General features: G+C 48.5%; 2 protein-coding genes across 8 annotated transcripts in view; one reads left to right on the forward strand and one right to left on the reverse strand.

Moving 5' to 3' along the window:
* LOC125722235 (NACHT, LRR and PYD domains-containing protein 12-like) overlaps nt 1-26803 on the reverse strand; it is a 142790-nt gene that overhangs the window by 82420 nt on the left and 33567 nt on the right. For 3 of the 6 annotated variants that reach the window (XM_048998413.1, XM_048998411.1, XM_048998414.1), the window contains 3 exons: nt 9560-9733; nt 9399-9445; nt 2641-8038 (listed from right to left, as the gene is read on the reverse strand). In XM_048998413.1, the coding sequence (XP_048854370.1) occupies nt 7521-8038; nt 9399-9445; nt 9560-9733 (739 nt within the window). In that variant the 3' untranslated portion in view covers nt 2641-7520. Of the gene's footprint in view, nt 1-2640; nt 8039-9398; nt 9446-9559; nt 9734-26803 lie in introns of those variants that run through there. The other 3 variants (XR_007386235.1, XM_048998415.1, XM_048998416.1) reach the window with 3 other exon arrangements.
* Nucleotides 1-26803, forward strand: part of LOC125722251 (uncharacterized) — a 181044-nt gene that overhangs the window by 69338 nt on the left and 84903 nt on the right. The gene's annotated exons all lie outside the window — the stretch shown is intronic.

Genomic DNA, 26803 nt, shown 5'->3' on the forward strand with positions numbered 1-26803 from the left:
CCAGGGTTGGTTCCCGCCCAGGGTTGGTTCCCGCCTGCACCCGTTGTTCCTGGGATAAGCAAATCTATATTATTCTATTATAAACTTATAATTAGTTACATCAAAGGCATTTTGGTAGCTTGCAAACCCTACAGACTATTTACAAGGTAATAAAACTGTTACATACATGTAAATGTGTGTGCAGATTTGTCTCGAATTGAAAATGTCACAGCAGCCAGGAGACCAAAGCTGACAGCCCTGTGAACCTCTGAAATATATGTAAATATTCCTGCCACTGAAATACCTTTCATTAGTGTGTCATTCAGGCCACACACTGGTTTGTGTTAAATTTGCCAGACAAAAAATAAAGATCAGGCTAAATAAAGATGCGACTCAGAAATGCCTGAGTGATTCGGTGTCCAAGGCCTGTGAGATACTGGCACCATATCCAAGGGGCCCCATCGCGGGGACCCAGATAAACAGCTTTTGGAAATGGATTCATGCATTTCATCTAACTCAGTACAGAAAATCACCTCCAGACATCCAGACAGGACATCAAGGGCCGTACTGCATTTAATCGTAAGCTTGTTAAGGTATAGAGGCCTTCATAAATGTTGAGTTTTGCAGGAACAATGAGGTCAATCCTCTTTGAAAGCTGCCAGCTGAGAAAGTATGTTGGATTATTGAACAAGACATACAGTAATAACTGCTTAAACAAGCTGATTTATCAGTCTGTTTTATAATAATACACTCGTCCTTCCTGAATAACCCCTCATCCTGTTGAATACAGTGATCTGATGCCCATTGCTAATGTATGACGTGCAGCACTCGATACTCACAGGATGCTAATTCATTGCATGGAGATTTCGGTTTACTTACAGATGCAGCCGCTTGAATTTTCCCCTCCCAGCCGGCTGCCTGCCGGTTGCCTGCCAAAAGCCAGCCAAAGGGACTGACCCCCCTCCTTCTGGGGGTGAGCCTAAATTATCATCTAAACCCGGCCATTTATTCACTTGCAGGGTGTTACCATGAGATGGCGCTTTCTTTCCAAAAACACATTTTAGTTGTGGTCACAAGTTTACATACAACAGGTATCAACCAGAATCTTTTGGTAGCCATTAGCAAGCCTCTGGCATAATTCTGGCTGAATATTTGACCACTCTTCTTTGCAGAATTTCTAGTTCATTTAAACTAGTTGGGTTCCAGGCACAGACCTGGCTTTTCAGCATAACCCACAACTGTTTTGAAGCTTGGCATCCTGATCAGGAGTGACAATTTATATAAGAACATAAGAAATTTATAAACGAGAGGAGGCCATTCAGCCCATCAAGCTCATTCGAGGAGAACTGTAATAGCTCAGCAACTAATAGCTAACTATTTTGTTGTTCTAATATTCATTTATTGTATTGTATTATTCCTGTAATATAATGTGATTGCACATTTTATACTTCAACGTTTAATCTGTTGCATGTTATAAACTGTGAAAAGGCTAGTATTGTGTGTTTTCTTACAGTTTTTTTTCAATTGCTAAGACAGTACCATAGATTCTACTCTGTCTCTTCACATACATGATCCATCCTTGGCATTGCTCTGGAGAAATATCTTGGCATTGATAGTAATTTAGTAAAATGATGTATTTCTGTTTTGACTGTTTTACTAGCAGTTTTAGACTCAGTATGTACTTATGTGCAAAATGGCCTCTGATAAATTAATTGAAGAATAAATTTTGAAGAATTTAGTTATTGATTGCATTTTGTATGAAAGCAAAGCAAAATGCTTAACAGTTTAGCTCACATGAGCTAATGTTGTGGTGAAGAGTTTTGAGAAAGCAACTTCAGTATTGCAGTATCTGTCTTAGCAATTGAAAAAAACTGTAAAATTCACACTGCCTTTCCAAACTGATTGGTGTGAGGAGCAGTGACAGACATTCCAGACTGATGGACCATTGACAGTATGCAAAGGTCTGGTGACTCCAAAGTCACTTCAAAGTTGTAACACTTTAGTAATCAAACCTCATAGATATAGGGGCTGGCTACACAAAGGTGAATGAGACATTCAAAGAATTGTGTAAGCTTCAGAGCTCAAAAGTCTTGGCTAGAAATTTTTATAATGTGATTTTTTTATTGTTGTTTAAGAGACACAGTAATATATCTATGTGTATATATTGTGTGTGAGAGAAAGGGCAAGTTCTCACAAGCATTCGTGATTGGTCAAGGTGCTGTGAGCTCCACTTCCATTAGCCAATGGGATTCAACGAAAACAATCATCCTGGTCACCTCACTCTGTTATACACATTATGGGCAAGTTGATAAACTTAGGTTAGTTACCCAACACCCAAACACACAAAACAATGGCCAGTATTCCCCCTGCATGCTGGAGCTCAGATTTCACTCTCACACTCACGTGTGGTTTTTTAACTCTTCCCTCCTGCTGTGAATATGAAAAGCTGATGCCATCAGCAGCCTTTCACACTGTCCCGAGGCCGTTTCACAGGACAAAACAGTATTTTCAGTGGTTGCTATGTGTTTGTAACAAAAATATAAAGACTAAGTTTTAATAGATTGTGTTAATTCCCAAGCACACGGTGTATTCAAATAAACAGCTACAAATGAAGCAGAAGAGTAATATGTACTTTCGAAACTAAATAAAAAAAGGCAGAAATAAAAAATACACAGGGATTATTTTATTTTTAAAAGTACTGAAAAAGACAGTATGATAACTTCAATTTTCATATACCACACTGTCCCTCATTGCTCGACAATATCTTATTATTACTATATTAATGTCTTATTTGTTTAGGCCTGTAATTATTGTATTGCATGCATCTTGGGTCTGCCTCATCTCAAAAAGGGGAAGTAAAATACAAAATTCACACTGACTAAAACACATCTGATGAGTAACAATAATTTTCTTGCATGAAGGCATTGTGATGCCCGGCCCGTCCGCTCCTCGTGTGTGCTACGCCCCCTGATTATCCACATGTGCTTTCCCGATCGTGCCCAGCTGTGTCTGATTATTTTCAACCAGTCTTGTCTTTTTAAGTCCACGTCTTGCCTAATGCCTTTGTCTGTCACTGATGTTCGTCGACGTCTGAATAAATCCCCAGTTTACCCCGTGCTTTGCCTGCCTGCTCCTTTGCCCGCTCTCCCACTTGAGCGATCACCCACTTAACCAACGCGATCGCTACTTGAACGTGACAGGCATATTGTCTTCCTTTAGAAAATCTTACCAAGTATAATTATCTTATTGCACTGGCAGATTATTTTACTAGTTTTAAGCCATCTTTGGGATTTTGTCTAAATATGAGAAAATTATTCTTGCTTAGATTTTCATTTTGTGCAGTGGAGTTACAATACCTGATTTCAGATATCTCACCTGATTTCACCAGGTGAATATGAGCTGAATTTCGACGTCAAGGTACAAATGGGTCACAAAGAGGATTCTTTCTTTCCGTGAATCTGGATTAGCAGTTGCACAACATTTTTCTGTAATATGCCTCTCATTTGTTTATTTTTTGGCTTTGTTCTTTACAGTAACTTTTCTGGAGTACTGAATACGGCAAACATGACTGATAACTAATATGTAACAACTGTACAGTATACAAATATTTTTGGTAGACGACCATACTTTTTTTTTATTATAGTCTTACAGTTTCTACTTTGCATGCCAACAACTATTTTGAGTGGTAGTGTTTTCATTTCTTTGTGAGTTTAGCTAGAATTTTAGGGTTTGTGCTTAGTGGTTTGATTAAAGGAGAGGAGATTTTAGGAAATGTTTTAGCAACTCAGAAAAACTGTAAAATGTTAAGGCATGTCAGACTACTTTGAAAGTGGGTGAGAGGCCTCAGACTCCAAAGGGTTACAGTAAATACTTATTATGCTATGTTTCTTTTATGTTCCTCTTTTTGACTCTGGTACTATGACAAAAAAATCTCAATCTGTCTATCCAGTGCTACTTTATCATTCCATCTTCTTTGTGCAATGTAGTGATGTAAAGTACTGTCAGCAAAACAGCATGATACTACTGTTCCACCACCCTGCTTGACCATTGGTTCAGTGTTCTTAGGTTAAGAAAACAACCTCACCTTGATCCCCTGCAAACATATCTCTTTTCATTGTGACCAAGCAGAGAAGTTAATGACACATTCACACGTCATTGTGACTGCCCCCCAGCCCCACCCCGTGAATATGCAGCCATCAGCAGCCTTTCAGACTGTTAGCCAGACAGAACACACTAAGGAATGTGTCATTTTCCACTCTGTCCACCTTTATTCTCCACAATCAACCATATTACTTTGTTTGGGCCTGTAATTAGTCTGTTACACACATCTTGGGTCACTCTCCTCTCCCAAAATAACTCTTGCTTGGACACACTGCTGCTTTGTATCTGGCTTTGCCTTCTTGCAGATGAAGTATTTCATAATGTGGCAAACAAGCTTCAAATCTGTTTAATTTTCATATACCACACTGTCCCTCATTGCTTGACAATATCAATCTTATTACTTTGTGTCTGTAATTATTATACTGCACACATTGTGGGTCCGCCTCATCTCCAAAAGGTGAAATAAAATACAAAATTCTAATTTCATCAATAAACTGACTAAAAACACATTTTGCTAGTTTTAGGCCATCTTTGCCTCACAACAGAAGCAATTTGTTAAATTTCACAGGCCATTTATTGCATTGTAGTCAGTTTATTAATGAAATTGGAATTTTATCTAAATATAATAAAATTATACTTGCTTAGATTTTCATTTTTTTTGTAGTGAAGTGTATATTTTTTGTGACGCCCGCTCCGTCCGCTCCTCGTGTGTGCCACGCCCCCTAATTACCCACGTGTGATTCCCTGATTGTGCCCAGTCGTGTCTTGTTTCCTGCTGCCTTGTTCCGTGTATTTAAGTCCCTGTTTTGCATTAACCCCTTGTCTGTCATTGATGTTCGTTCCCGTTTGATGTACCCTTGGCCCCGGTATTCGATTAAACCCCTTGTTTTGCCCGTATATGCCTGTCCGCCTGCTCTTTGCCCGCCTGCCCGAGCGATCGCCCGCTTTTAAACAGCGCGATCGCAGCCGAGCGTGACAGAATGACAGACCAAAGAGAAGCAGCTTCCGTAACTGTGGAGGACTACCGCAGTTACGTCGACCAGCTGCTATTTTGGATCGCCCAGCCCGGCATCCGGGAAGATCCCCCGGCCTGGGATCTCATCAGCCGGAGCTGGGACATCCTGGACCAGCTGTCCCTGGAAAAGGACGCGCACCTCGCGGAGGAGGTGCGCGATAACTTCCAGCGGGTGGCCGAGCTCCGTAAAGAGCGGTGGGTTGCGCTACGCGAACCGGGGACCATCCTCCCGCCGTCTGCTTTCTCGGACAGTGCGCAGCCTACCCCCCCGACGGTGAAGCGGAGAAGGAGGAAGAGGCCGACGGTCGCCCGGACGATCGTCCTAGGGGCGTGCGCTCTCGTGCCCGCCTCCTTCCCAGCTGGTGAGCTGGAGGACTCCCCGGACGACACGGAGGCCCTCAGCGCTGCTAAGCTGCCCTCCCAAGCAACTTCCCCGGTCCGGAGAACACACCGGGTCACGGTACAGCTGGGACAGCCGCCTCCGCGACGAGCAGCAATAGCCGAGCCTGAGGAGCTCCCTCTGCTCTTGCCGCCCACGCAGCCGCCGCCCGTGCAGCTGTCGCTGCCGGCGGATCACGCTCCCGTGCGGCCTTCGCTGCCTGCGCAGCCGCCTTCGCCTGCAGCAGATCCCGGGCAGGCGCCCCCACTGCGACAGCCTGCAGTCCCTGACCACGCTCCAGTCCCTGACCGCACTCCAGAGGCGCCCCCTCCGCCTGCAGCAGCTCCAGAGGCGCCCCCACTGCAGCAGCTCCGGTTCCTGTCGCCCTAGTCCCCGAGGTGGTCCCGGAGGACTCCATCTTGGCTCCTCCCTCTTCGGAGGTGGAGGAGCTTGAATGGGACCCCTCGGGGACCGCACTAGTGACTCCTCTGTCCTCACCCCGGCGACATCGACCCCGACCAGGGGTCGGCATGTCTGTGTCCCGCAAGGGGAAGGGGACACAGACGCAGGGCTGGGGTCCCGCCCGCCCTGCCCCCTGGCTCGCCCTGCCTCGCCTGCGCTGGGGCTCAGTTGGCGCCTGCGGGTCCTGGCCCTCCGGGTCGGCTGTCGCCTGCGGGTCCCTCTCCGGTGCCTCGTCGCCCCGCCTCGCTCCCCCCTCCGGTGCCTGGTCGGTCGCCTGGGGGTTCCCCGACGGCGGCTCCTCGGTCGCCTGCGGGGCCCCCACCTTCGGCTCGTCGGAGGACGTCGCCGCCTGCGGCGGCTCCCCCCCTCTCCTTGCCTTCGCCGTGGCCCCTTCCAGCTCCCTCGTCCCCTTCCCCGGTGCTCCCTCCGGCTCCCTCCCTGGTCCCTCCGCGGGTCCCTCGCCCTGTCTCCTCGGCCCCTCCGCGGGCCCCTCCGGCTCCGGCCTCCCGGCCGCCTGCGGCCCCTCCGGTCGCCCCCCGTCGCCCGCTGGGGCTCCCATGGGCTCCCCTTTGCTCCCCCTCCTTCTTGCCCTGCTCTCCTGTCTCTGTGCCTTTCTTTGCTCCTCGTCCCTTCGTCCCGCCCGTCTCTGCTCCTCGTGTTCCTCCTTCTCTCCCTGGGTTCCCTCTGTTCACTCCTGGCCCTTTTGTTCCGCCTGTTCCCTCCGTGTCCCCGTTTCTTGTCTGTCTGTCTGCCTTTCCTGTCTTGTGTGGTGTCCTGTCCTGGCTCCTGCCTCTTTGTCAGTTTTGCCTGTCTGTTTTGTTCCCTGGTCCCCGTTGATTTGGTTTTGCTTTTGTCTTTCAGGTCCTGGTTTCCCAGTCTCGTCCCGTCCCTCGCCTCCTCCCGGGCGCGCCCGGTGTAGTGCGCCTTTGGGGGGGTGGTTCTGTGACGTCCGCTCCTCGTGTGTGCCACGCCCGCTAATTACCCACGTGTGATTCCCTGATCGCGCCCAGTCGTGTCTTGTTTCCTGCTGCCTTGTTCCGTGTATTTAAGTCCCTGTTTTGCATTAATCCCTTGTCTGTCATTGATGTTCGTTCCCGTTTGATGTACCCTTGGCCCCGGTATTCGATTAAACCCCTTGTTTTGCCCGTATATGCCTGTACGCCTGCTCTTTGCCCGCCTGCCCAAGCGATTGCCCGCTTTTAAACAGCGCGATCGCAGCCGAGCGTGACATTTTTCATGTTATTCAGCTCACTGAACACAGTCATTTATCTTTTGTCAAACATACAGTCCTGTGCAAAAGTCTTAGGCAGTCCAAAGAAATGTTTAAAGCTGTTTATCCGGGTAGCAAGTGTACTTTGGCTTAGAACGTGTGCAAATTAAGAGTAACACAATAAAAACTAGTCATAATTTCTTCTGTTTTCTAAAAAGTTACTGATATCTAGTTGGATGGCTAGATGAACACCGCTTCAGTTCCCAATCTTCTCCTCAGGGGCACCTCAGCCGTTCCACGATTTTGTTAAATTTCCCCAACAGCTCAATTAAAAAGCAGAGATTTTACCTTTTTGCAGGAGAACCAGCAACACGTCACAGAGACACTGAGGAGTTTCTATAAACATAAAACCCTGGATAGAGGGACTCAGTGAATGAGGAGGTGAATCTGTGCAGGGGGGTCAGTCCATCAGAGGAGACTCTGTAGAAGGACACAGCACCAGCCCCCCAGTCCAGATACACTCCTACTCTGCGGGAGCCTGAGGGCCGTATGGGTATGAAAGTCTCCTTATTATTGTGCAGGACAGAGTAACTGACAGTATTACAGTACAGACACCATGACTTGTCATTGTCTCCAAGCCCACAGTCCCTCTCTCCTTTCCTCCCGATTCCTTTATAAGTCACTCCTATCCAGGTCCCATATCCATCCCACTCAGCCTCCCAGTAACAGCGGCCAGTCAGACTCTCTCTGCACAGAACTTGGGGACAGAGGTCAAATCTCTCTGGATGATCAGGATATGGATGCTTTGCCCCCCATGTCACCTTCCTGTTCCCCCCTGACAGAGACAGGTGTCTGTGTGCTGTGTTGGGGTCCAGCGTCAGCTGGCAGGAGTCTGTAGGCAGGAGGAAGAATTATTAATCCCATCAGGCCGCCTGTACTTTGTGTTTCTGTACGATATAAAAACAGCACAGCTTCCCCTAACGAAGCGGGAACTGAAGTTTATGAAACATAAAGTGGGCGCGCGACGGCGGCGGGAAGAGCCGCCAAAATGGGGCGCGAGCTAAACTAACAGCTTAATTAATTTAATTAAAAAATGACAAAGCAGCGACATTCATCAGACATATTCATCACAAGCATATTTACCACAAAACGGCACCAGAGATCAATACTAAAGTCAGTGTCTTTCCTTCTAACCGCTAATTTCGGCGCGTGCGGCTTGAAAATGGCCATCAATAACAGAATATTTAAGTAATATTATTACATGTTTAAAGTGATATTTAATAAACATTTGGACCTGGATTCTGATATAAACGATAATTCCGGCACAGATCTTGCATCATAAAAAACAGGAAGGTTCTCATTAATTCAGAAAAATATTGCTCTGAAAAACAGAATTAATTTTTCCCAGATGAATGCAATACGCTTCCATAGAGAACCGCTTACCGCGCGCGTGACTGTAGATGCTGCGCCGCTGCCGCGAGGCGTGAGCCCCGCATCTCGCGCACGCACGCGGCCGCTCTAATCTATTAACACGCCGAAATGAAATTTGATATTTTCCGCCGCACATCCAGTGTGTCCCAGGCATTAATTTCTTTTAGCACCGTGGATCAGGAGAACTTTTTAATATTCACGAGCGAAGCCCTACACGATTGGCTGGCTGATTAATATTTATGAGAGGGGCACTACCTCATTGGCCAGTTAACATCGACTTGTTTCTTCTACCTAAGGCAGGGGTGTCCAAATCCAGTCCTGGGGGGCCGGTGCCCTGTGTAGCAAAGTTCTTTCCCTGTTCCACCATAAATAATTCAGCTCAAGAGCTGTGTGGTTATTAGCACAAGGAGATGAATCAGGTGTGTTAAATGAGGGGAAACCCAAAAATGTGCAGGACTCTGGCCCTCCAGGACTAGATTTGGGCTCCCCTGGTATAAGGGATTCAGTGACCAATCAGTAATATTCTCTCATGAATATTACTCTCTCATGAAAGCACCAAGATAATACAAGCAGCTATAAAGCATTTGTAAAAAATATTTTTAAAAACGATTAAATGAATTGATAGTGTTTTTGGTGATGATTTAGATTTTTTGTTTCTCGTTTGGATGTTTGTCTAAAATGACATGAAACTCACCTAAACACAAACATGGAAATCCATCTACACACAGTGCAAAAAGCCACACTCATCACAATAATTGTGTGAATACAACCATAACATAGTATTCATGGTATTATTAATAAAAACATGCAAAGACACTTACATTTCTGTAAGCCTGGTCTGGTCCTGCACTCTCCACCATGATCCACACTATAGGAGAAGCAGAATGACATAGTACTGCTGTATCCATTTATTTATTGGTGCCTCTTCTTCACATACATGCATAAGTATCTGTAGCGTGTCAGACACACACTCTGTACTCACTTCAGCTTCTCCAGTTTACAGCTGGGATCCTCCAGTACAGCAGAGAGCAGCTTCACTCCTGAGTCTCCTGGGTGATTGTAGCTCAGGTCCAGCTCTCTCAGGTATGAGGGGTTTGACCTCAAAGCTGAAGCCAGGGAAGAACAGCCTTCTTCTGTGACTCTACAGCCTGACAGTCTGCAGAAAGATGGAAAAAAATCCACAATAAATAAGATAACCTGACCATTACAAGCATTAGTCTTAAGCAAAAGTGACTCCTCTAATAAATATTTCAATAATCACACAAAATTAACAATATCTTTTGAACATTTTATAAGAACCTATACTTCTCAGAACAAGAACCAGATCCAGTTGTTATGGAATCATTTTTAAATAATCTAGACTTACCCATATTAACCAATGAAACAGCAGATGCCCTTGACGCCAGAGGTGGAGATTTCAGGTCCAGAGAGTACAAATCCAGACCAAGATTTAGTTTCAACCAACCAGATGAATATAAAGAGTCACAGTCACAGAGACTCAACTGGTTTGTTGAAACAAAATCTTGGTCTGGATTTGTACTCCCTACACCTGAAATCTCCACCTGTGCTTGATGCACCATTAACATCAGAAGAACTCCATAAGGTCCTCAACCAAATGCCTAACAACCAATCGCCAGACCGGATGGTTACCCTGCAGAAATCTATACACATTTTTGGGACATATTATCTCCACTCTTCAATAGACTGGTAAAAGAAATTAAACATGCATCACAAATCTCATCAAATATGAGCACAGTGACCATTACAGTGTCATTGAGACCTGATAAAGACCAAACACAACCCTCCAGTTACCGGCCACTACAGTGTTATTGAGACCTGATAAAGACCAAACACAACCCTCCAGTTACCGGCCACTACAGTGTTATTGAGACCTGATAAAGACCAAACACAACCCTCCAGTTACCGGCCATTACAGTGTTATTGAGACCTGATAAAGACCCAACACAACCCTCCAGTTACCCACCATTACAGTGTTATTGACACCTGATAAAGACCAAACACAACCCTCCAGTTACCGGCCACTACAGTGTTATTGAAACCTGATAAAGACCCAACACAACCCTCCAGTTACCCGCCACTCTCACTAATGAATACAAACTTGAAAATCATTACAAAAGCTCTCGCCACTCAGTTACAGACAGTCATTCCTACTATAATCCATCCTGATCAGACAGACTTCATCAAGACCAGACATTCCTCAGCCAACATCCATAGATTATTTATTTTAGTCAATACTGCTCAGCATTCCCACACTAAACCCATGATTACATCATTAGATGCAGAAACGGCATCTGACAGTCAGTTGGACATTCCTCTTTAATACATTGCATAGATTTGGCTTCGGAGAGTCGTTCACCCACTGGGTTACAATACTGTACACCTCAGCCAAAGCTGCAGTGTCACAGATGGGATGACATCACCTGCATTCACACTCCGACGGGGAAGACGGCCTGCATGCCCACTCTCTCCTTCACTGTTTGCCAACTTCATAGAAACACTTGCGGCAGCAATATGACAGAACAGTGAAATAATGGAATTCATACTAATAACTGAACACAAAATTAGTCTCTATACAGATGATATCTTGCTGTTTTTATGAAACCCTCAATATATGAAATTTTAATTTCAATAATACCTTTTCAAAATATATCAAACTACACAATAAACTGGAAAAAAACCCATAATATTCTCATTGTCTGAAGATGCCTGGGATTCAGCTGATCAGGATGGTCCATTTCACACTGGAAATATCCAGTACTTGGGTATCTACATCTCCCACACGCTGTCTGACTTGGTTACCCTTGTGATGCCTGACCCGTCCGCTCCTCATGTGTGCCACGCCCCCTGATTACCCACGTGTGCTTCCCCGATTGTTTCCAGCCCCATCTGATTATGTTGCCCAGCTTTGGTGTATTTAAGTCCTGGTCTCCCCTGTTTCCATGTCTGTCATTGATGTTAGTGAATGTCTGTGCCTTCGTTTCGATTAAACCCCTCGTTTGCCCTGATTTGCGGCTTCTAGCCTGTTTCTTGTTTGCCTGCCCGCACGATCGCCGTTCCGTCCGGCTTAGATCGTGACAACCCTCAACTACACCCCCTTATTCAAAACAATAGATGAGTCTCACACTCTCACGAATAGGACCTATTTCAACAATAAAAATAAAATTACTCATCCAGAATAATTTCAGAAAAATTCTTTCAAAGTCTTAACTCATTAATGTCACATTTGTGCTGAAAAAACAAAAACACAAAATCAAACATTCCACATTACAGAAAAATAAATCTCAAGGTGGATTACAAGCTCATTTTTCTTAATTATTACTTAGCAAATCAACTGCAAGACTTAATTAAATGGTCACACTACAGCAGTAACAGCAGCTCATGGTTACAGCAGGAGCAGCTGTACTGTAAAAATCTCAGACATGCAGACTTACTCAAAATGTCATTAAAGAAAGAAAACTGCTTTAACAACACAGTGCTGCCATTTCCACAGCACTGACAGCCCAGTGGAAAGCCATTAAAATCACTAACTGTACTCTCATACCCTGTAAATACACGCCAATCTGGAATAATCTGGACTTCCTACTTCACAATATCACTATTCACTATCACTCACGGGAACAGAAAGGGATTACACATCTCCACCTCCTTTTCAGCAACAGTCATTTCATGACATTCGAAGACTTAATCCATGAATACGGGTTGATAATTGGCAATTTTTCTAATATATACAAATTGAATCCAGCATTAAAATCAAAATGAATCTCACACATAATACACTGAATCCTCCTAAGATGAGACAACATTCTGCAGCTTAAAAATAAAAAGAAACCTCTAGAATATATAATCCTCCATCTGCGACAGACACATTGATATTTGTACCAAAAATTAACTGGAATAAGGACCTTATCTTTTCCCCCAGCTCTGATTTCTGGATGGACGTCTGCAACAACAAATTCATAGTGACAAATACTGGCCTTCAGTTCAGTACAAAGTAATTCACATAAAACATGTGACTCAATATAAAAAGTAGTCAGTACTGATACCTGCTCACAGTGTACAAGGGGTGTCACAGATAATTATCTGCATGCTCTGTGGGCCTGTATACCTGCTCACAATGTACAATGGGTGTCACAGATAATTATCTGCATGCTCTGTTGGCCTGTATACCTGCTCACAGTGCACCATGGGTGTCACAGATAATTATCTGCATGCTCTGTGGGCCTGTATACCTGCTCACAATGTACAATGGGTGTCACAGATAATTATCTGCATGCTCTGTGGGCCTGTATACCTGCTCACAATGTACAATGGGTGTCACAGATAATTATCTGCATGCTCTGTGGGCCTGTATACCTGCTCACAGTGCACCATGGGTGTCACAGATAATTATCTGCATGCTCTGTTGGCCTGTATACCTGCTCACAGTGCACCATGGGTGTCACAGATAATTATCTGCATGCTCTGTGGGCCTGTATACCTGCTCACAGTGCACCATGGGTGTCACAGATAATTATCTGCATGCTCTGTTGGCCTGTATACCTGCTCACAGTGCACCATGGGTGTCACAGATAATTATCTGCATGCTCTGTGGGCCTGTATACCTGCTCACAGTGCACCATGGGTGTCACAGATAATTATCTGCATGCTCTGTTGGCCTGTATACCTGCTCACAGTGCACCGTGGGTGTCACAGATAATTACCTGCATGCTCTGTTGGCCTGTATACCTGCTCACAGTGCACCGTGGGTGTCACAGATAATTATCTGCATGCTCTGTGGGCCTGTATACCTGCTCACAGTGTACAATGGGTATCACAGGTAATTACTGTATGTTCTCTATAGGTGAAAGATCTGGACTGCAGACAGACCAATTCAGCACCCGGACTCTTCTCTGACGAAGCCATGTGGTTGTAATAGCTGCTGAAATACACAAAGCCTTCCCTGAAACAGACGTCCTTTGAAGGGGAGCATGTGTTGCTCTAAAACCTTTATATACCTTTCAGCATTCATAGTTACTTCCAAAACATGCAAGCTGCCCATACCGTATGCACTTATGCACCCCCATACCATCAGAGATGCTGGCTTTTGAACTGAATGCTGATAACACACTGGAAGGTCTCCCTCCTCTTTAGCCCGGAGGACACGGTGCCCTTCATTACCAACAAGAATGTCACATTTGGACTCGTCTGACCATAGAACACTTTCCCTCTTTGAAACAGTCCATTTCACATGAGTCTTGGCCCACAGGACACGACGGCGCTTCTGGACCATGTTCAGATATGGCTTCCTTTTTGCATGATAGAGCTTTAGCTGGCATCTGCAGATGGTACGGCGGATTGTGTTTACCGACTGTGCATTCTGGAAGTATTCCTGGGCCCATTTAGTAATGTCATTGGCACAATCATGCCGATGAGCGATGCGGAGTCGTCTGAGGGCCCGAAGACCACGGGCATCCAATACAGGTCTTCGGCCTTGTCCCTTACGCACAGAGATATCTCCAGTTTTTCCTCAGTCTTTTGATAGATGATGAGATTTGCAAATCCTTTGCAATTTGACATTGAGGAACATTCTTTTTAAAGTATTCCACAATCTTTTTATTCACTCTCACAGATTGGAGAGCCTCTGCCCATCTTTACTCCTGAGAGACTGCCTCTCTAAGACATCCCTTTTAATGCTAATCAAGTTACAGACCTGATATCAATTAACTTAATTAGTTGCTAGATGTTCTCCCAGCTGAATCTATTTAAACTTTCTTGCTTTTTCAGCCATTTGTTACCCCTGTACCGACTTTTTTGGGACATGTAGCAGGCATCAAATTTGAAATGATCTCATTTACAGGATAAAGGTATACAATTTCCCAGTTCGAACATTTGTTATGTTATCTATGTTCTGTTGTGAATAAAATATAGGCTCATGTGATTTGAAAGTGTTTTATTTCTTATTTCATTCTAATTTAAAGAACTTTTCTGGAATTCTGGTTGTTTGTATGATTGCTGTGGGCGGCATTGTGGTGCGGTGGTTTGCACTATTGCCTCACACCTCTGGGACCCGGGATCGAGTCTCCGCCTGGGTCACACGTGTGTGGAGTTTGCATGTTCTCCCCATGTCGTCGTGGGGTTTCCTCCGGGTACTCCGGTTTCCCCCCACAATCCAAAAACATGCTGAGGCTAATTGGAGTTGCTAAATTGCCCATACTGTAGGTGTGCATGCGTGAGTGGCTGGTGTGTGAATGTGCCCTGCGATGGGCTGCCCCCCATCCTGGGTTGTTCCCTGCCTTTTGCCCATTGCTTCCGAGATAGGCTCCGGACCCCCCGCGACCCAATCGGATAGGAGTGGTTTGGAAAATGGATGGATGGATGGATGTATGTTTGCTGATGTTTGCAGCAAACTATTTTGTGGATAAAGGCTACCTCAACGCCCCCCCCCCCCCTTACTTTTTTGCTGTTATTTTTATTAATTATTATTATTACTGTTTGATTCATGTATTGTATGTTTCAATCATTACAGATATGTATGAAAGTGTGTCTGTGTATGTATGGTCATTCATATCTATGTATTAATATACACTCCTCAAAAAAATTGAAGGAACACTTTTTAATCAGAGTATAGCATCAAGTCTATTAAACTTCTGGGATATTGATCAGGTCAGTTAAGTAGCGGAGGGGGTTGTTAATCAGGTTCAGCTGCTTTGGTGTTAATTAAATTATCAACAGGTGAACTAGAGGGGCAACAATGAGACGACCCCCAAACCAGGAATGGTTTAACAGGTGGAGGCCACTGGCATTTTTCCCTCCTCATCTTTTCTGACAGTTTTTTCACTAGTTTTGCATTTGGCGACGGTCAGTGTCACTACTGGTAGCATGAGGCGATACCTGGACCCTACAGAGGTTGCACAGGTAGTCCAACTCCTCCAGGATGGCGCATCAATACGTGCCATTGCCAGAAGGTTTGCTGTGTCTCCCAGCACAGTCTCACGGGCATGGAGGAGATTCCAGGAGACAGGCAGATACTCAAGGAGAGCTGGACAGGGCCGTAGAAGGTCCTTAACCCATCAGCAGGACCGGTATCTGCTCCTTTGTGCAAGGAGGAACAGGATGAACACTGCTGGAGCCCTTCAAACTGACCTCCAGCAGGCCACTGGTGTGAATGTCTCTGATTGTTTGGTCAGAGACAGACTTTATGAAGGTGGCTTGAGGGCCCAACGTCCTCTAGTGGGCCTTGTGCTCACTGCCCAGGACCATGGAGCTCGATTGGTTTTTGCCATAGAATTCCAGAATTTGCAGGTCTGCTACTGGCACCCTGTGCTATTCACAGATGAGAGCAGGTTCACCCTGAGCAAATGTGACAGACGTGAAAGGGTCTGGAGAAGCCATGGAGAACGTTATGCTGCCTGCAGCATTGTTCAGCATGATCGGTTTGGTGGAGGGTCAGAGACGGTCTGGGGAGGCATATCCATGGAGGGACGCACAGTCCCCTACAGGCTAGACAACGGCACCTTGACTGCCATTAGATATCAGGATGAAATTCTTGAACCCATTGTCAGACCCTATGCTAGTGCAGTGGGTCCTGGGTTCCTCCTGGTGCACGACAATGCCCGGCCTCATGTGGCAAGAGCATGTAGGCAGTTCCTGGAGGATGAAGGAATTGATACCATTGACTGCCCCCCACGCTCGCCTGACATAAATCCAATAGAGCACCTCTGGGACATTATGTTTCGTCCATCTGATGCCAGACTGTCCAGAAGCTCAGTGATACCCTGGTCCAGATCTGAGAGGAGATCCCCCAGGACACCATCCGTGGTCTCATTAGGACCATGCCCCCACATTGTCAGGCATGCATACAACCATGTGGGGGCCATACAAACTACTGAGTATGATTCTGAGTTACTGTAATGAAATTTCAGCAAAATGGACTAACCTGCCACATCATTTTTCACTTTGATTTTCAGAGTGTCTTTGAATTCAGCCCTCTGTAGGTTGATAATTTAATTTCCATCAAACGATGTGGCATCCTTTCATTCCTAACACATTACCCAGTCTACATCAGTATAGATATCCAGCATGATTTTTTCCCCATTGATATCTGACGTGTTTTCAAAGTGTTCCTTTAATTTTTTTGAGCAGTGTATATATGTGTGATAATTTTTTATTTACTAATTTCTTTTTGACAATTACGGCTCCAATCATCCACAACCATCATATATAAATACAATCTTGTCTTTGTTTTTTTCCTTCTTTGTGTTTATCTCCATTTCTTTGCCTCTCCCCTCTATGACTCCTCACATTAAATACTGACTTCACTCGCCCCCCAGTCCTGCCACTTCCACTAGCCCCTAGTTTGGGGGAGTGGTTCTTTTCCCCTGTGCCTCTGGGTGGGGCAGGTCACCTAATGCACTGGGGCTGGGGTGTCACAGACACTCTCACACACACATACTCTGTCACAGACACTCTCACACACACGCACCCTGTCACAGACACTCTCACACACACGTACCCTGTCACAGACACTCTCACACACACGTACCCTGCCACACACACTCTCACACACATGTACCCTGTCACAGACACTCTCACAGACACGTACCCTGCCGCAGACACTCTCACACACACGTACCCGGCAGCAGACATTCTCACACACACATACCCTGTGACAGACACTCTCACACACACGTACCCTGCCACACACACTCTCACACACATGTACCCTGTCACAGACACTCTCACAGACACATACCCTGCCACAGACACTCTCGCACTCACGTATCCTGCCGCAGACATTCTCACACACGCGTATCCTGCCGCAAACACTCTCACAGAAGAGTATCCTGCCGCAGACACTCTCACACAAGCGTATCCTGCCGCAAACACTCACACACACACGTACCTTGTCACAGACACTCTCACACACACGTACCCTGTCACAGACACTCTCACACACGCGTATCCTGCAGCAGACATGCTCACACAAACATACCCTGTCACAGACACTCTCACACACACGTATCCTGCCGCAGACATTCTCACACACGCGTATCCTGCCGCAAACACTCTCACACACGCGTATCCTGTCACTGACACTCTCGCACACACGTAGCCTGCCGCAGACACTCTCACATACGCGTATCCTGCCACAAACACTCTCACACACACATACCCTGCCACAGACACTCTCACACACGCGTACCCTGCCGCAGACACTCTCACACACATGTACCCTGTCACAGACACTCTCACACACACATACCCTGCCACAGACACTCTCACACACGCGTACCCTGCCGCAGACACTCTCACACACATGTACCCTGTCACAGACACTCTCACACACACGAATCCTGCCACAAACACTCTCACACACACATAACCTGCCACAGACACTCTCAGACACGCGTATCCTGCCGCAGACACTGTCACACAAGCGTATCCTGTCACAGACACTCACACACACGTATCCTGCCGCAGACACTCTCACACACACGTATCCTGCCGCAGACACTCTCACACACATGTACCCTGTCACAGACACTCTCACACACGCGTATCCTGCAGCAGACATGCTCACACACACATACCCTGTCACAGACACTCTCACACACACGTATCCTGCCGCAGACATTCTCACACACGCGTATCCTGCCGCAGACACTCTCACACAAGCGTATCCTGCCACAGACACTCTCACACAAGCGTATCCTGCCGCAGACACTCTCACACACACCTACCTTGTCACAGACACTCTCACACACACGTACCCTATCACAGACACTCTCACACACACATACCCTGCCGCAGACACTCTCACACACACGTATCTTGCCACAGACACTCTCACAGACACATACCCTGCCACACACACTCTCACACACATGTACCCTGTCACAGACACTCTCACAGACACGTACCCGGCAGCAGACATTCTCACACACACATACCCTGTCACAGACACTCTCACACACGCGTATCCTGCAGCAGACATGCTCACACACACATACCCTGTCACAAACACTCTCACACACACGTATCCTGCCGCAGACATTCTCACACACGCGTATACTGCCGCAAACACTCTCACACAAGCGTATCCTGCCGCAGACACTCTTACACAAGCGTATCCTGCCGCAGACACTCTCACACACGCGTACCCTGTCACTGACACTCTCGCACACACGTACCCTGCCACAGACACTCTCACACAAGCGTATCCTGCCGCAGACACTGTCACACACGCGTATCCTGCCGCAGACACTCTCACACAAGCGTATCCTGCCGCAGACACTCTCACACAAGCGTATCCTGCCGCAGACACTCTCACACACACGTAACTTGTCACAGACACTCTCACACACACACGTACCCTGTCACAGACACTCTTACACACAAATACCCTGCAGCAGACACTCTCACACAAACGTATCCTGCAGCAGACACTCTCACACACACATACCCTGCCACAGACACTCTCACACACACATGCCCTGCCACAGACACTCTCACACACGCGTATCCTGCCGCAGACACTCTCACACAAGCATATCCTGCCGCAGACACTCTCACACACACACGTACACTGTCACAGACAATCTCACACACACGTACCCTGTCACAGACACTCTCACACACACACGTACCCTGCCGCAGACATTCTCACACACACGTAACCTGCCACAAACACTCTCACACACACATACCCTGTCACAGACACTTTCACACATACGTACCCTGTCACAGACACTCTCACACACACACGTACCCTGCCGCAGACATTCTCACACACACGTATCCTGCCACAGACACTCTCTGACACACATGTACCCTGTCACAGACACTCTCACACACACGTATCCTGCCGCAGACACTCTCACACACACGTACCCTGCCACACACACTCTCACACACACGTACCCTGTCACAGACACTCTCACACACACGTACCCTGCCACAGACACTCACACACGCGTACCCTGCCGCAGACACTCTCACACACACGTACCCTGTCACAGACACTCTCACACACACGTATCATGCCGCAGACACTCTCAGACACACGTACCCTGTCACAGACACTCTCACTCACATATATCCTGCCACAGACACTCAAAACACACGTGCCCTGTCACAGACACTCTCACACACACATACGCTGCCACAGACACTCTCACACACGCGTACCCTGCCACATACACTCTCACACACATGTACCCTGCCGCAGACACTCTCACACACGCGTACCCTGTCACAGACACTCTCACACACACGTATCCTGCCGCAGACACTCTCAGACACGCATATCCTGCCGCAGACACTGTCACACAAGCGTATCCTGCCGCAGACACTCTCACACACACGTACCCTGTCACTGACACTATCGCACACACGTACCCTGCCACAGACACACTCACACAAGCGTATCCTGCCGCAGACACTGTCACACAAGCGTATCCTGCCGCAGACACTCTCACACAAGCGTATCCTGCCCCATGCACTCTCACACACATGTACCCTGCCGCAGACACTCTCACACACGCGTACCCTGTCACAGACACTCTCACACACACGTATCCTGCCGCAGACACTGTCACACAAGCGTATCCTGCCGCAGACACTCTCACACACGCGTACCCTGTCACTGACACTCTCGCACACACGTACCCTGCCACAGACACTCTCACACAAGCGTATCCTGCCGCAGACACTGTCACACACGCGTATCCTGCCGCAGACACTCTCACACAAGCGTATCCTGCCGCAGACACTCTCACACAAGCGTATCCTGCCGCAGACACTCTCACACACACGTACCTTGTCACAGACACTCTCACACACACACGTACCCTGTCACAGACACTCTTACACACACATACCCTGCAGCAGACACTCTCACACAAGCGTATCCTGCCGCAGACACTCTCACACAAGCGTATCCTGCCCCATACACTCTCACACACATGTACCCTGCCGCAGACACTCTCACACACATACGTACCCTGCCGCAGACATTCTCACACACACGTAACCTGCCACAAACACTCTCACACACACATACCCTGTCACAGACATTCTCACACACACATACCCTGTCACAGACACTCTCACACACGCGTATCCTGCAGCAGACATGCTCACACACACATACCCTGTCACAGACACTCTCACACACACGTATCCTGCCGCAGACATTCTCACACACGCGTATCCTGCCGCAAACACTTTCACACAAGCGTATCCTGCCGCAGACACTCTCACACAAGCGTATCCTGCCGCAGACACTCTCACACACGCGTACCCTGTCACTGACACTCTGGCACACACGTACCCTGCCACAGACACTCTCACACAAGCGTATCCTGCCGCAGACACTGTCACACACGCGTATCCTGCCGCAGACACTCTCACACAAGCGTATCCTGCCGCAGACACTCTCACACAAGCGTATCCTGCCGCAGACACTCTCACACACACGTACCTTGTCACAGACACTCTCACACACACACGTACCCTGTCACAGACACTCTTACACACACATACCCTGCAGCAGACACTCTCACACAAACGTATCCTGCAGCAGACACTCTCACACACACATACCCTGCCACAGACACTCTCACACACACATGCCCTGCCACAGACACTCTCACACACGCGTATCCTGCCGCAGACACTCTCACACAAGCATATCCTGCCGCAGACACTCTCACACACACACGTACACTGTCACAGACAATCTCACACACACGTACCCTGTCACAGACACTCTCACACACACACGTACCCTGCCGCAGACATTCTCACACACACGTAACCTGCCACAAACACTCTCACACACACATACCCTGTCACAGACACTTTCACACATACGTACCCTGTCACAGACACTCTCACACACACACGTACCCTGCCGCAGACATTCTCACACACACGTATCCTGCCACAGACACTCTCTGACACACATGTACCCTGTCACAGACACTCTCACACACACGTATCCTGCCACACACACTCTCACACACACGTACCCTGTCACAGACACTCTCACACACACGTACCCTGCCACAGACACTCACACACGCGTACCCTGCCGCAGACACTCTCACACACCTGTACCCTGTCACAGACACTCTCACACACACGTATCATGCCGCAGACACTCTCAGACACACGTACCCTGTCACAGACACTCTCACTCACATATATCCTGCCACAGACACTCTCACACACACATGCCCTGTCACAGACACTCTCACACACACATACCCTGCCACAGACACTCTCACACACGCGTACCCTGCCACATACACTCTCACACACATGTACCCTGCCGCAGACACTCTCACACACGCGTACCCTGTCACAGACACTCTCACACACACGTATCCTGCCGCAGACACTCTCAGACACGCATATCCTGCCGCAGACACTGTCACACAAGCGTATCCTGCCGCAGACACTCTCACACACACGTACCCTGTCACTGACACTATCGCACACACGTACCCTGCCACAGACACACTCACACAAGCGTATCCTGCCGCAGACACTCTCACACAAGCGTATCCTGCCGCAGACACTCTCACACAAGCGTACCCTGTCACAGACACTCTCACACACACGTATCCTGCCGCAGACACTCTCAGACACGCATATCCTGCCGCAGACACTGTCACACAAGCGTATCCTGCCGCAGAAACTCTCACACACGCGTACCCTGTCACTGACACTCTCGCACACACGTACCCTGCCACAGACACTCTCACACAAGCGTATCCTGCCGCAGACACTGTCACACACGTGTATCCTGCCGCAGACACTCTCACACAAGCGTATCCTGCCGCAGACACTCTCACACAAGCGTATCCTGCCGCAGACACTCTCACACACACGTACCTTGTCACAGACACTCTCACACACACAGGTACCCTGTCACAGACACTCTTACACACACATACCCTGCAGCAGACACTCTCACACAAGCGTATCCTGCCACAGACACTCTCACACAAGCGTATCCTGCCCCATACACTCTCACACACATGTACCCTGCCGCAGACACTCTCAGACACGCGTACCCTGTCACAGACACTCTCACACACACGTATCCTGCCGCAGACACTCTCAGACACGCATATCCTGCCGCAGACACTGTCACACAAGCGTATCCTGCCGCAGACACTCTCACACAAGCGTATCCTGCCGCAGACACTCTCACACACATGTATCCTGCCGCAGACATTCTCACACACGCGTATCCTACCACAAACACTCTCACACAAGCGTATCCTGCCGCAGACACTCTCACACAAGCGTACCCTGCCGCAGACACTCTCACACACGTACCTTGTCACAGACACTCTCACACACACACGTACCCTGTCACAGACACTCTTACACACACATACCCTGCCGCAGACACTCTCACACAAACGTATCCTGCCACAGACACTCTCACACACACATACCCTGCCGCAGACACTCTCACACACACATGCCCTGCCACAGACACTCTCACACACGCGTATCCTGCCGCAGACACTCTCACACAAGCATATCCTGCCGCAGACACTCTCACACACACACGTACACTGTCACAGACAATCTCACACACACGTACCCTGTCACAGACACTCTCACACACACACGTACCCTGCCGCAGACATTCTCACACACACGTAACCTGCCACAAACACTCTCACACACACATACCCTGTCACAGACACTCTCACACATACGTACCCTGTCACAGACACTCTCACACACACACGTACCCTGCCGCAGACATTCTCACACACACGTATCCTGCCACAGACACTCTCTCACACACATGTACCCTGTCACAGACACTCTCACACACACGTATCCTGCCGCAGACACTCTCACACACACATACCCTGCCACAGACACTCTCACACACACGTACCCTGCCGCATACACTCTCACATACATGTACCCTGTCACAGACACTTTCACACACACGTACCCAGCCACAGACACTCTCACACACGCATACCCTGCCGCAGACACTCTCACAGACACGTACCCTGCCGCAGACACTCTCACACACACGTACCCTGTCACAGACACTCTCACACACGCGTATCCTGCAGCAGACATGCTCACACACACATACCCTGTCACAGACACTCTCACACACATGTATCCTGCCGCAGACATTCTCACACACGCGTATCCTACCACAAACACTCTCACACAAGCGTATCCTGCCGCAGACACTCTCACACAAGCGTATCCTGCCGCAGACACTCTCACACACATGTACCTTGTCACAGACACTCTCACACACATGTACCCTGTCACAGACACTCTCACAGACACGTACCCTGCCACAGACACTCTCACACACACGTACCTTGCCACAGACACTCTCACACACACGTACCCTGCCACAGACACTCTCTCACACACATACCCTGCCACAGACACTCTCACACACATATGCCCTGCCACAGACACTCTCACACACGCGTACCCTGCCACAGACACTCTCACACAAGCGTATCCTGCCGCAGACACTCTCACACACGCGTATCCTGCCGCAGACACTCTCACACACACGTACCTTGTCACAGACACTCTCACACACACACGTACCCTGTCACAGACACTCTTACACACACATACCCTGCCGCAGACACTCTCACACACACGTACCCTGCCACAGACACTCTCATACACGCGTATCCTGCCGCAGACACTCTCACACAAGCGTATCCTGCCGCAGAAACTCTCACACACACGTACCCTGTCACAGACACTCTTACACACACATACCCTGCCGCAGACACTCTCGCACAGACGTAGCCTGCCGCAGACACTCTCACACACGCGTATCCTGCCGCAGACACTCTCACACAAGCCTATCCTGCCGCAGAAACTCTCACACACACGTACCTTGTCACAGACACTCTCACAACACAAACCCTGCCACAGACACTCTCACACACACGTACCCTGCCACAGACACTCTCATACACACATATCCTGTCAATGACACTCTCGCACACACGTAGCCTGCCGCAGACACTCTCACAGAAGCGTATCCTATCGCAGACACTCTCACACACGCGTATCCTGCCACAAACACTCTCACACACACATACCCTGCCGCAGACACTCTCACACACATGTACCCTGTCACAGACACTCTCACACACGCGTCCCCTGCCGCAGACACTCTCACACACATGTACCCTGTCACAGACACTCTCACACACACGTATCCTGCCGCAGACACTCTCAGACACGCATATCCTGCCGCAGACACTGTCACACAAGCGTATCCTGCCGCAGACACTCTCACATACACGTACCCAGTCAAAGACACTCTCACACTCACGTATTCTGCCGCAGACATTCTCAGACACACGTACCCTATCACAGACACTCTCACTCACATATATCCTGACTCAGACACTCTCTCACACACGTACCGTGTCACAGACACTCTCACACACACACGTACCCTGTCACAGACACTCTCACACACACACGTACCCTGTCACAGACACTCTCACACACACGTATGCTGCCGCAGACACTGTCACAAAAGCGTATCCTGCCGCAGACACTCTCACACACACGTACCGTGTCACAGACACTCTCACACACACGTATCCTGCCACAGACACTCTCACACACACATACCCTGTCACAGACACTCTCACACACACATACCCTGCCACAGACACTCTCACACACGCGTACCCTGCCGCAGACACTCTCACACACATGTACCCTGTCACAGACACTCTCACACACACGTACCCTGCCGCAGACACTGTCACACAAGCGTATCCTGCCGCAGACACTCTCACACACACGTACCCTGTCACAGACACTCTCACACACACGTATCCTGCCGCAGACACTCTCACTCACATATATCCTGCCACAGACACTCTCATACACACATACCCTGCCACAGACACTCTCACACACACGTACCCTGCCACACACACTGTCACACACACGTACCTTGTCACAGACACTCTCACAACACATACCCTGCCACAGACACTCTCACACACGTACCCTGCCACAGACACTCTCATATACACATATCCTGTGAATGACACTCTCGCACACACGTAGCCTGCCGCAGACACTCTCACACAAGCGTATCCTGTCGCAGACACTCTCACACACGCGTATCCTGCCATAAACACTCTCACACACACATACCCTGCCACAGACACTCTCAGACACGCGTACCCTGCCGCAGACACTCTCACACACATGTACCCTGTCACAGACACTCTCACACACACGTATCCTGCCGCATACACTCTCAGACACCCGTATCCTGCCGCAGACACTGTCACACAAGCGTATCCTGCTGCAGACACTCTCACACACGCGTACCCTGTCACAGACACTCTCACACACACATCCTGCTGCAGACACTCTCAGACACGCATATCCTGCCGCAGACACTGTCACACAAGAGTATCCTGCCACAAACACTCTCAGACACACGTACCCTGTCACAGACACTCTCACTCACATATATTCTGCCGCAGACACTCTCTCACACACGTACCGTGTCACAGACACTCTCACACACACACGTACCCTGTCACAGACACTCTAACACACACGTACCCTGTCACAGACACTCTCACACACACGTATGCTGCCGCAGACACTGTCACAAAAGCGTATCGTGCCGCAGACACTCTCACACACACACGTACACTGTCACAGACAATCTCACACACACGTACCCTGTCACAGACACTCTCACACACACATACCCTGCCACAGACACTCTCACACACGCGTACCCTGCCACATACACTCTCACACACATGTACCCTGTCACAGACACTCTCACACACGCGTACCCTGTCACAGACACTCTCACACACGCGTACCCTGCCACAGACACTCTCACACACGCGTACCCTGTCACAGACACTCTCACAGACACGTACCCTGCCGCAGACACTCTCACACACGCGTATCCTGTCACAGACACTCTCACACACACGTATCCTGCCGCAGACACTCTCAGACACACGTATCCTGCCGCAGACACTCTCACACACGCGTATCCTGCCGCAGACACTCTCACACAAGCGTATCCTGCCGCAGACACTCTCACACACACACGTACCCTGTCACAGACACTCTCACACACACATACCCTGCCACAGACACTCTCACACACGCGTACCCTGCCACATACACTCTCACA

This window comes from Brienomyrus brachyistius, unplaced genomic scaffold (assembly GCF_023856365.1).
Source record: "Brienomyrus brachyistius isolate T26 unplaced genomic scaffold, BBRACH_0.4 scaffold37, whole genome shotgun sequence".
In the NCBI taxonomy this organism is placed as follows: Eukaryota; Metazoa; Chordata; class Actinopteri; order Osteoglossiformes; family Mormyridae; genus Brienomyrus; species Brienomyrus brachyistius.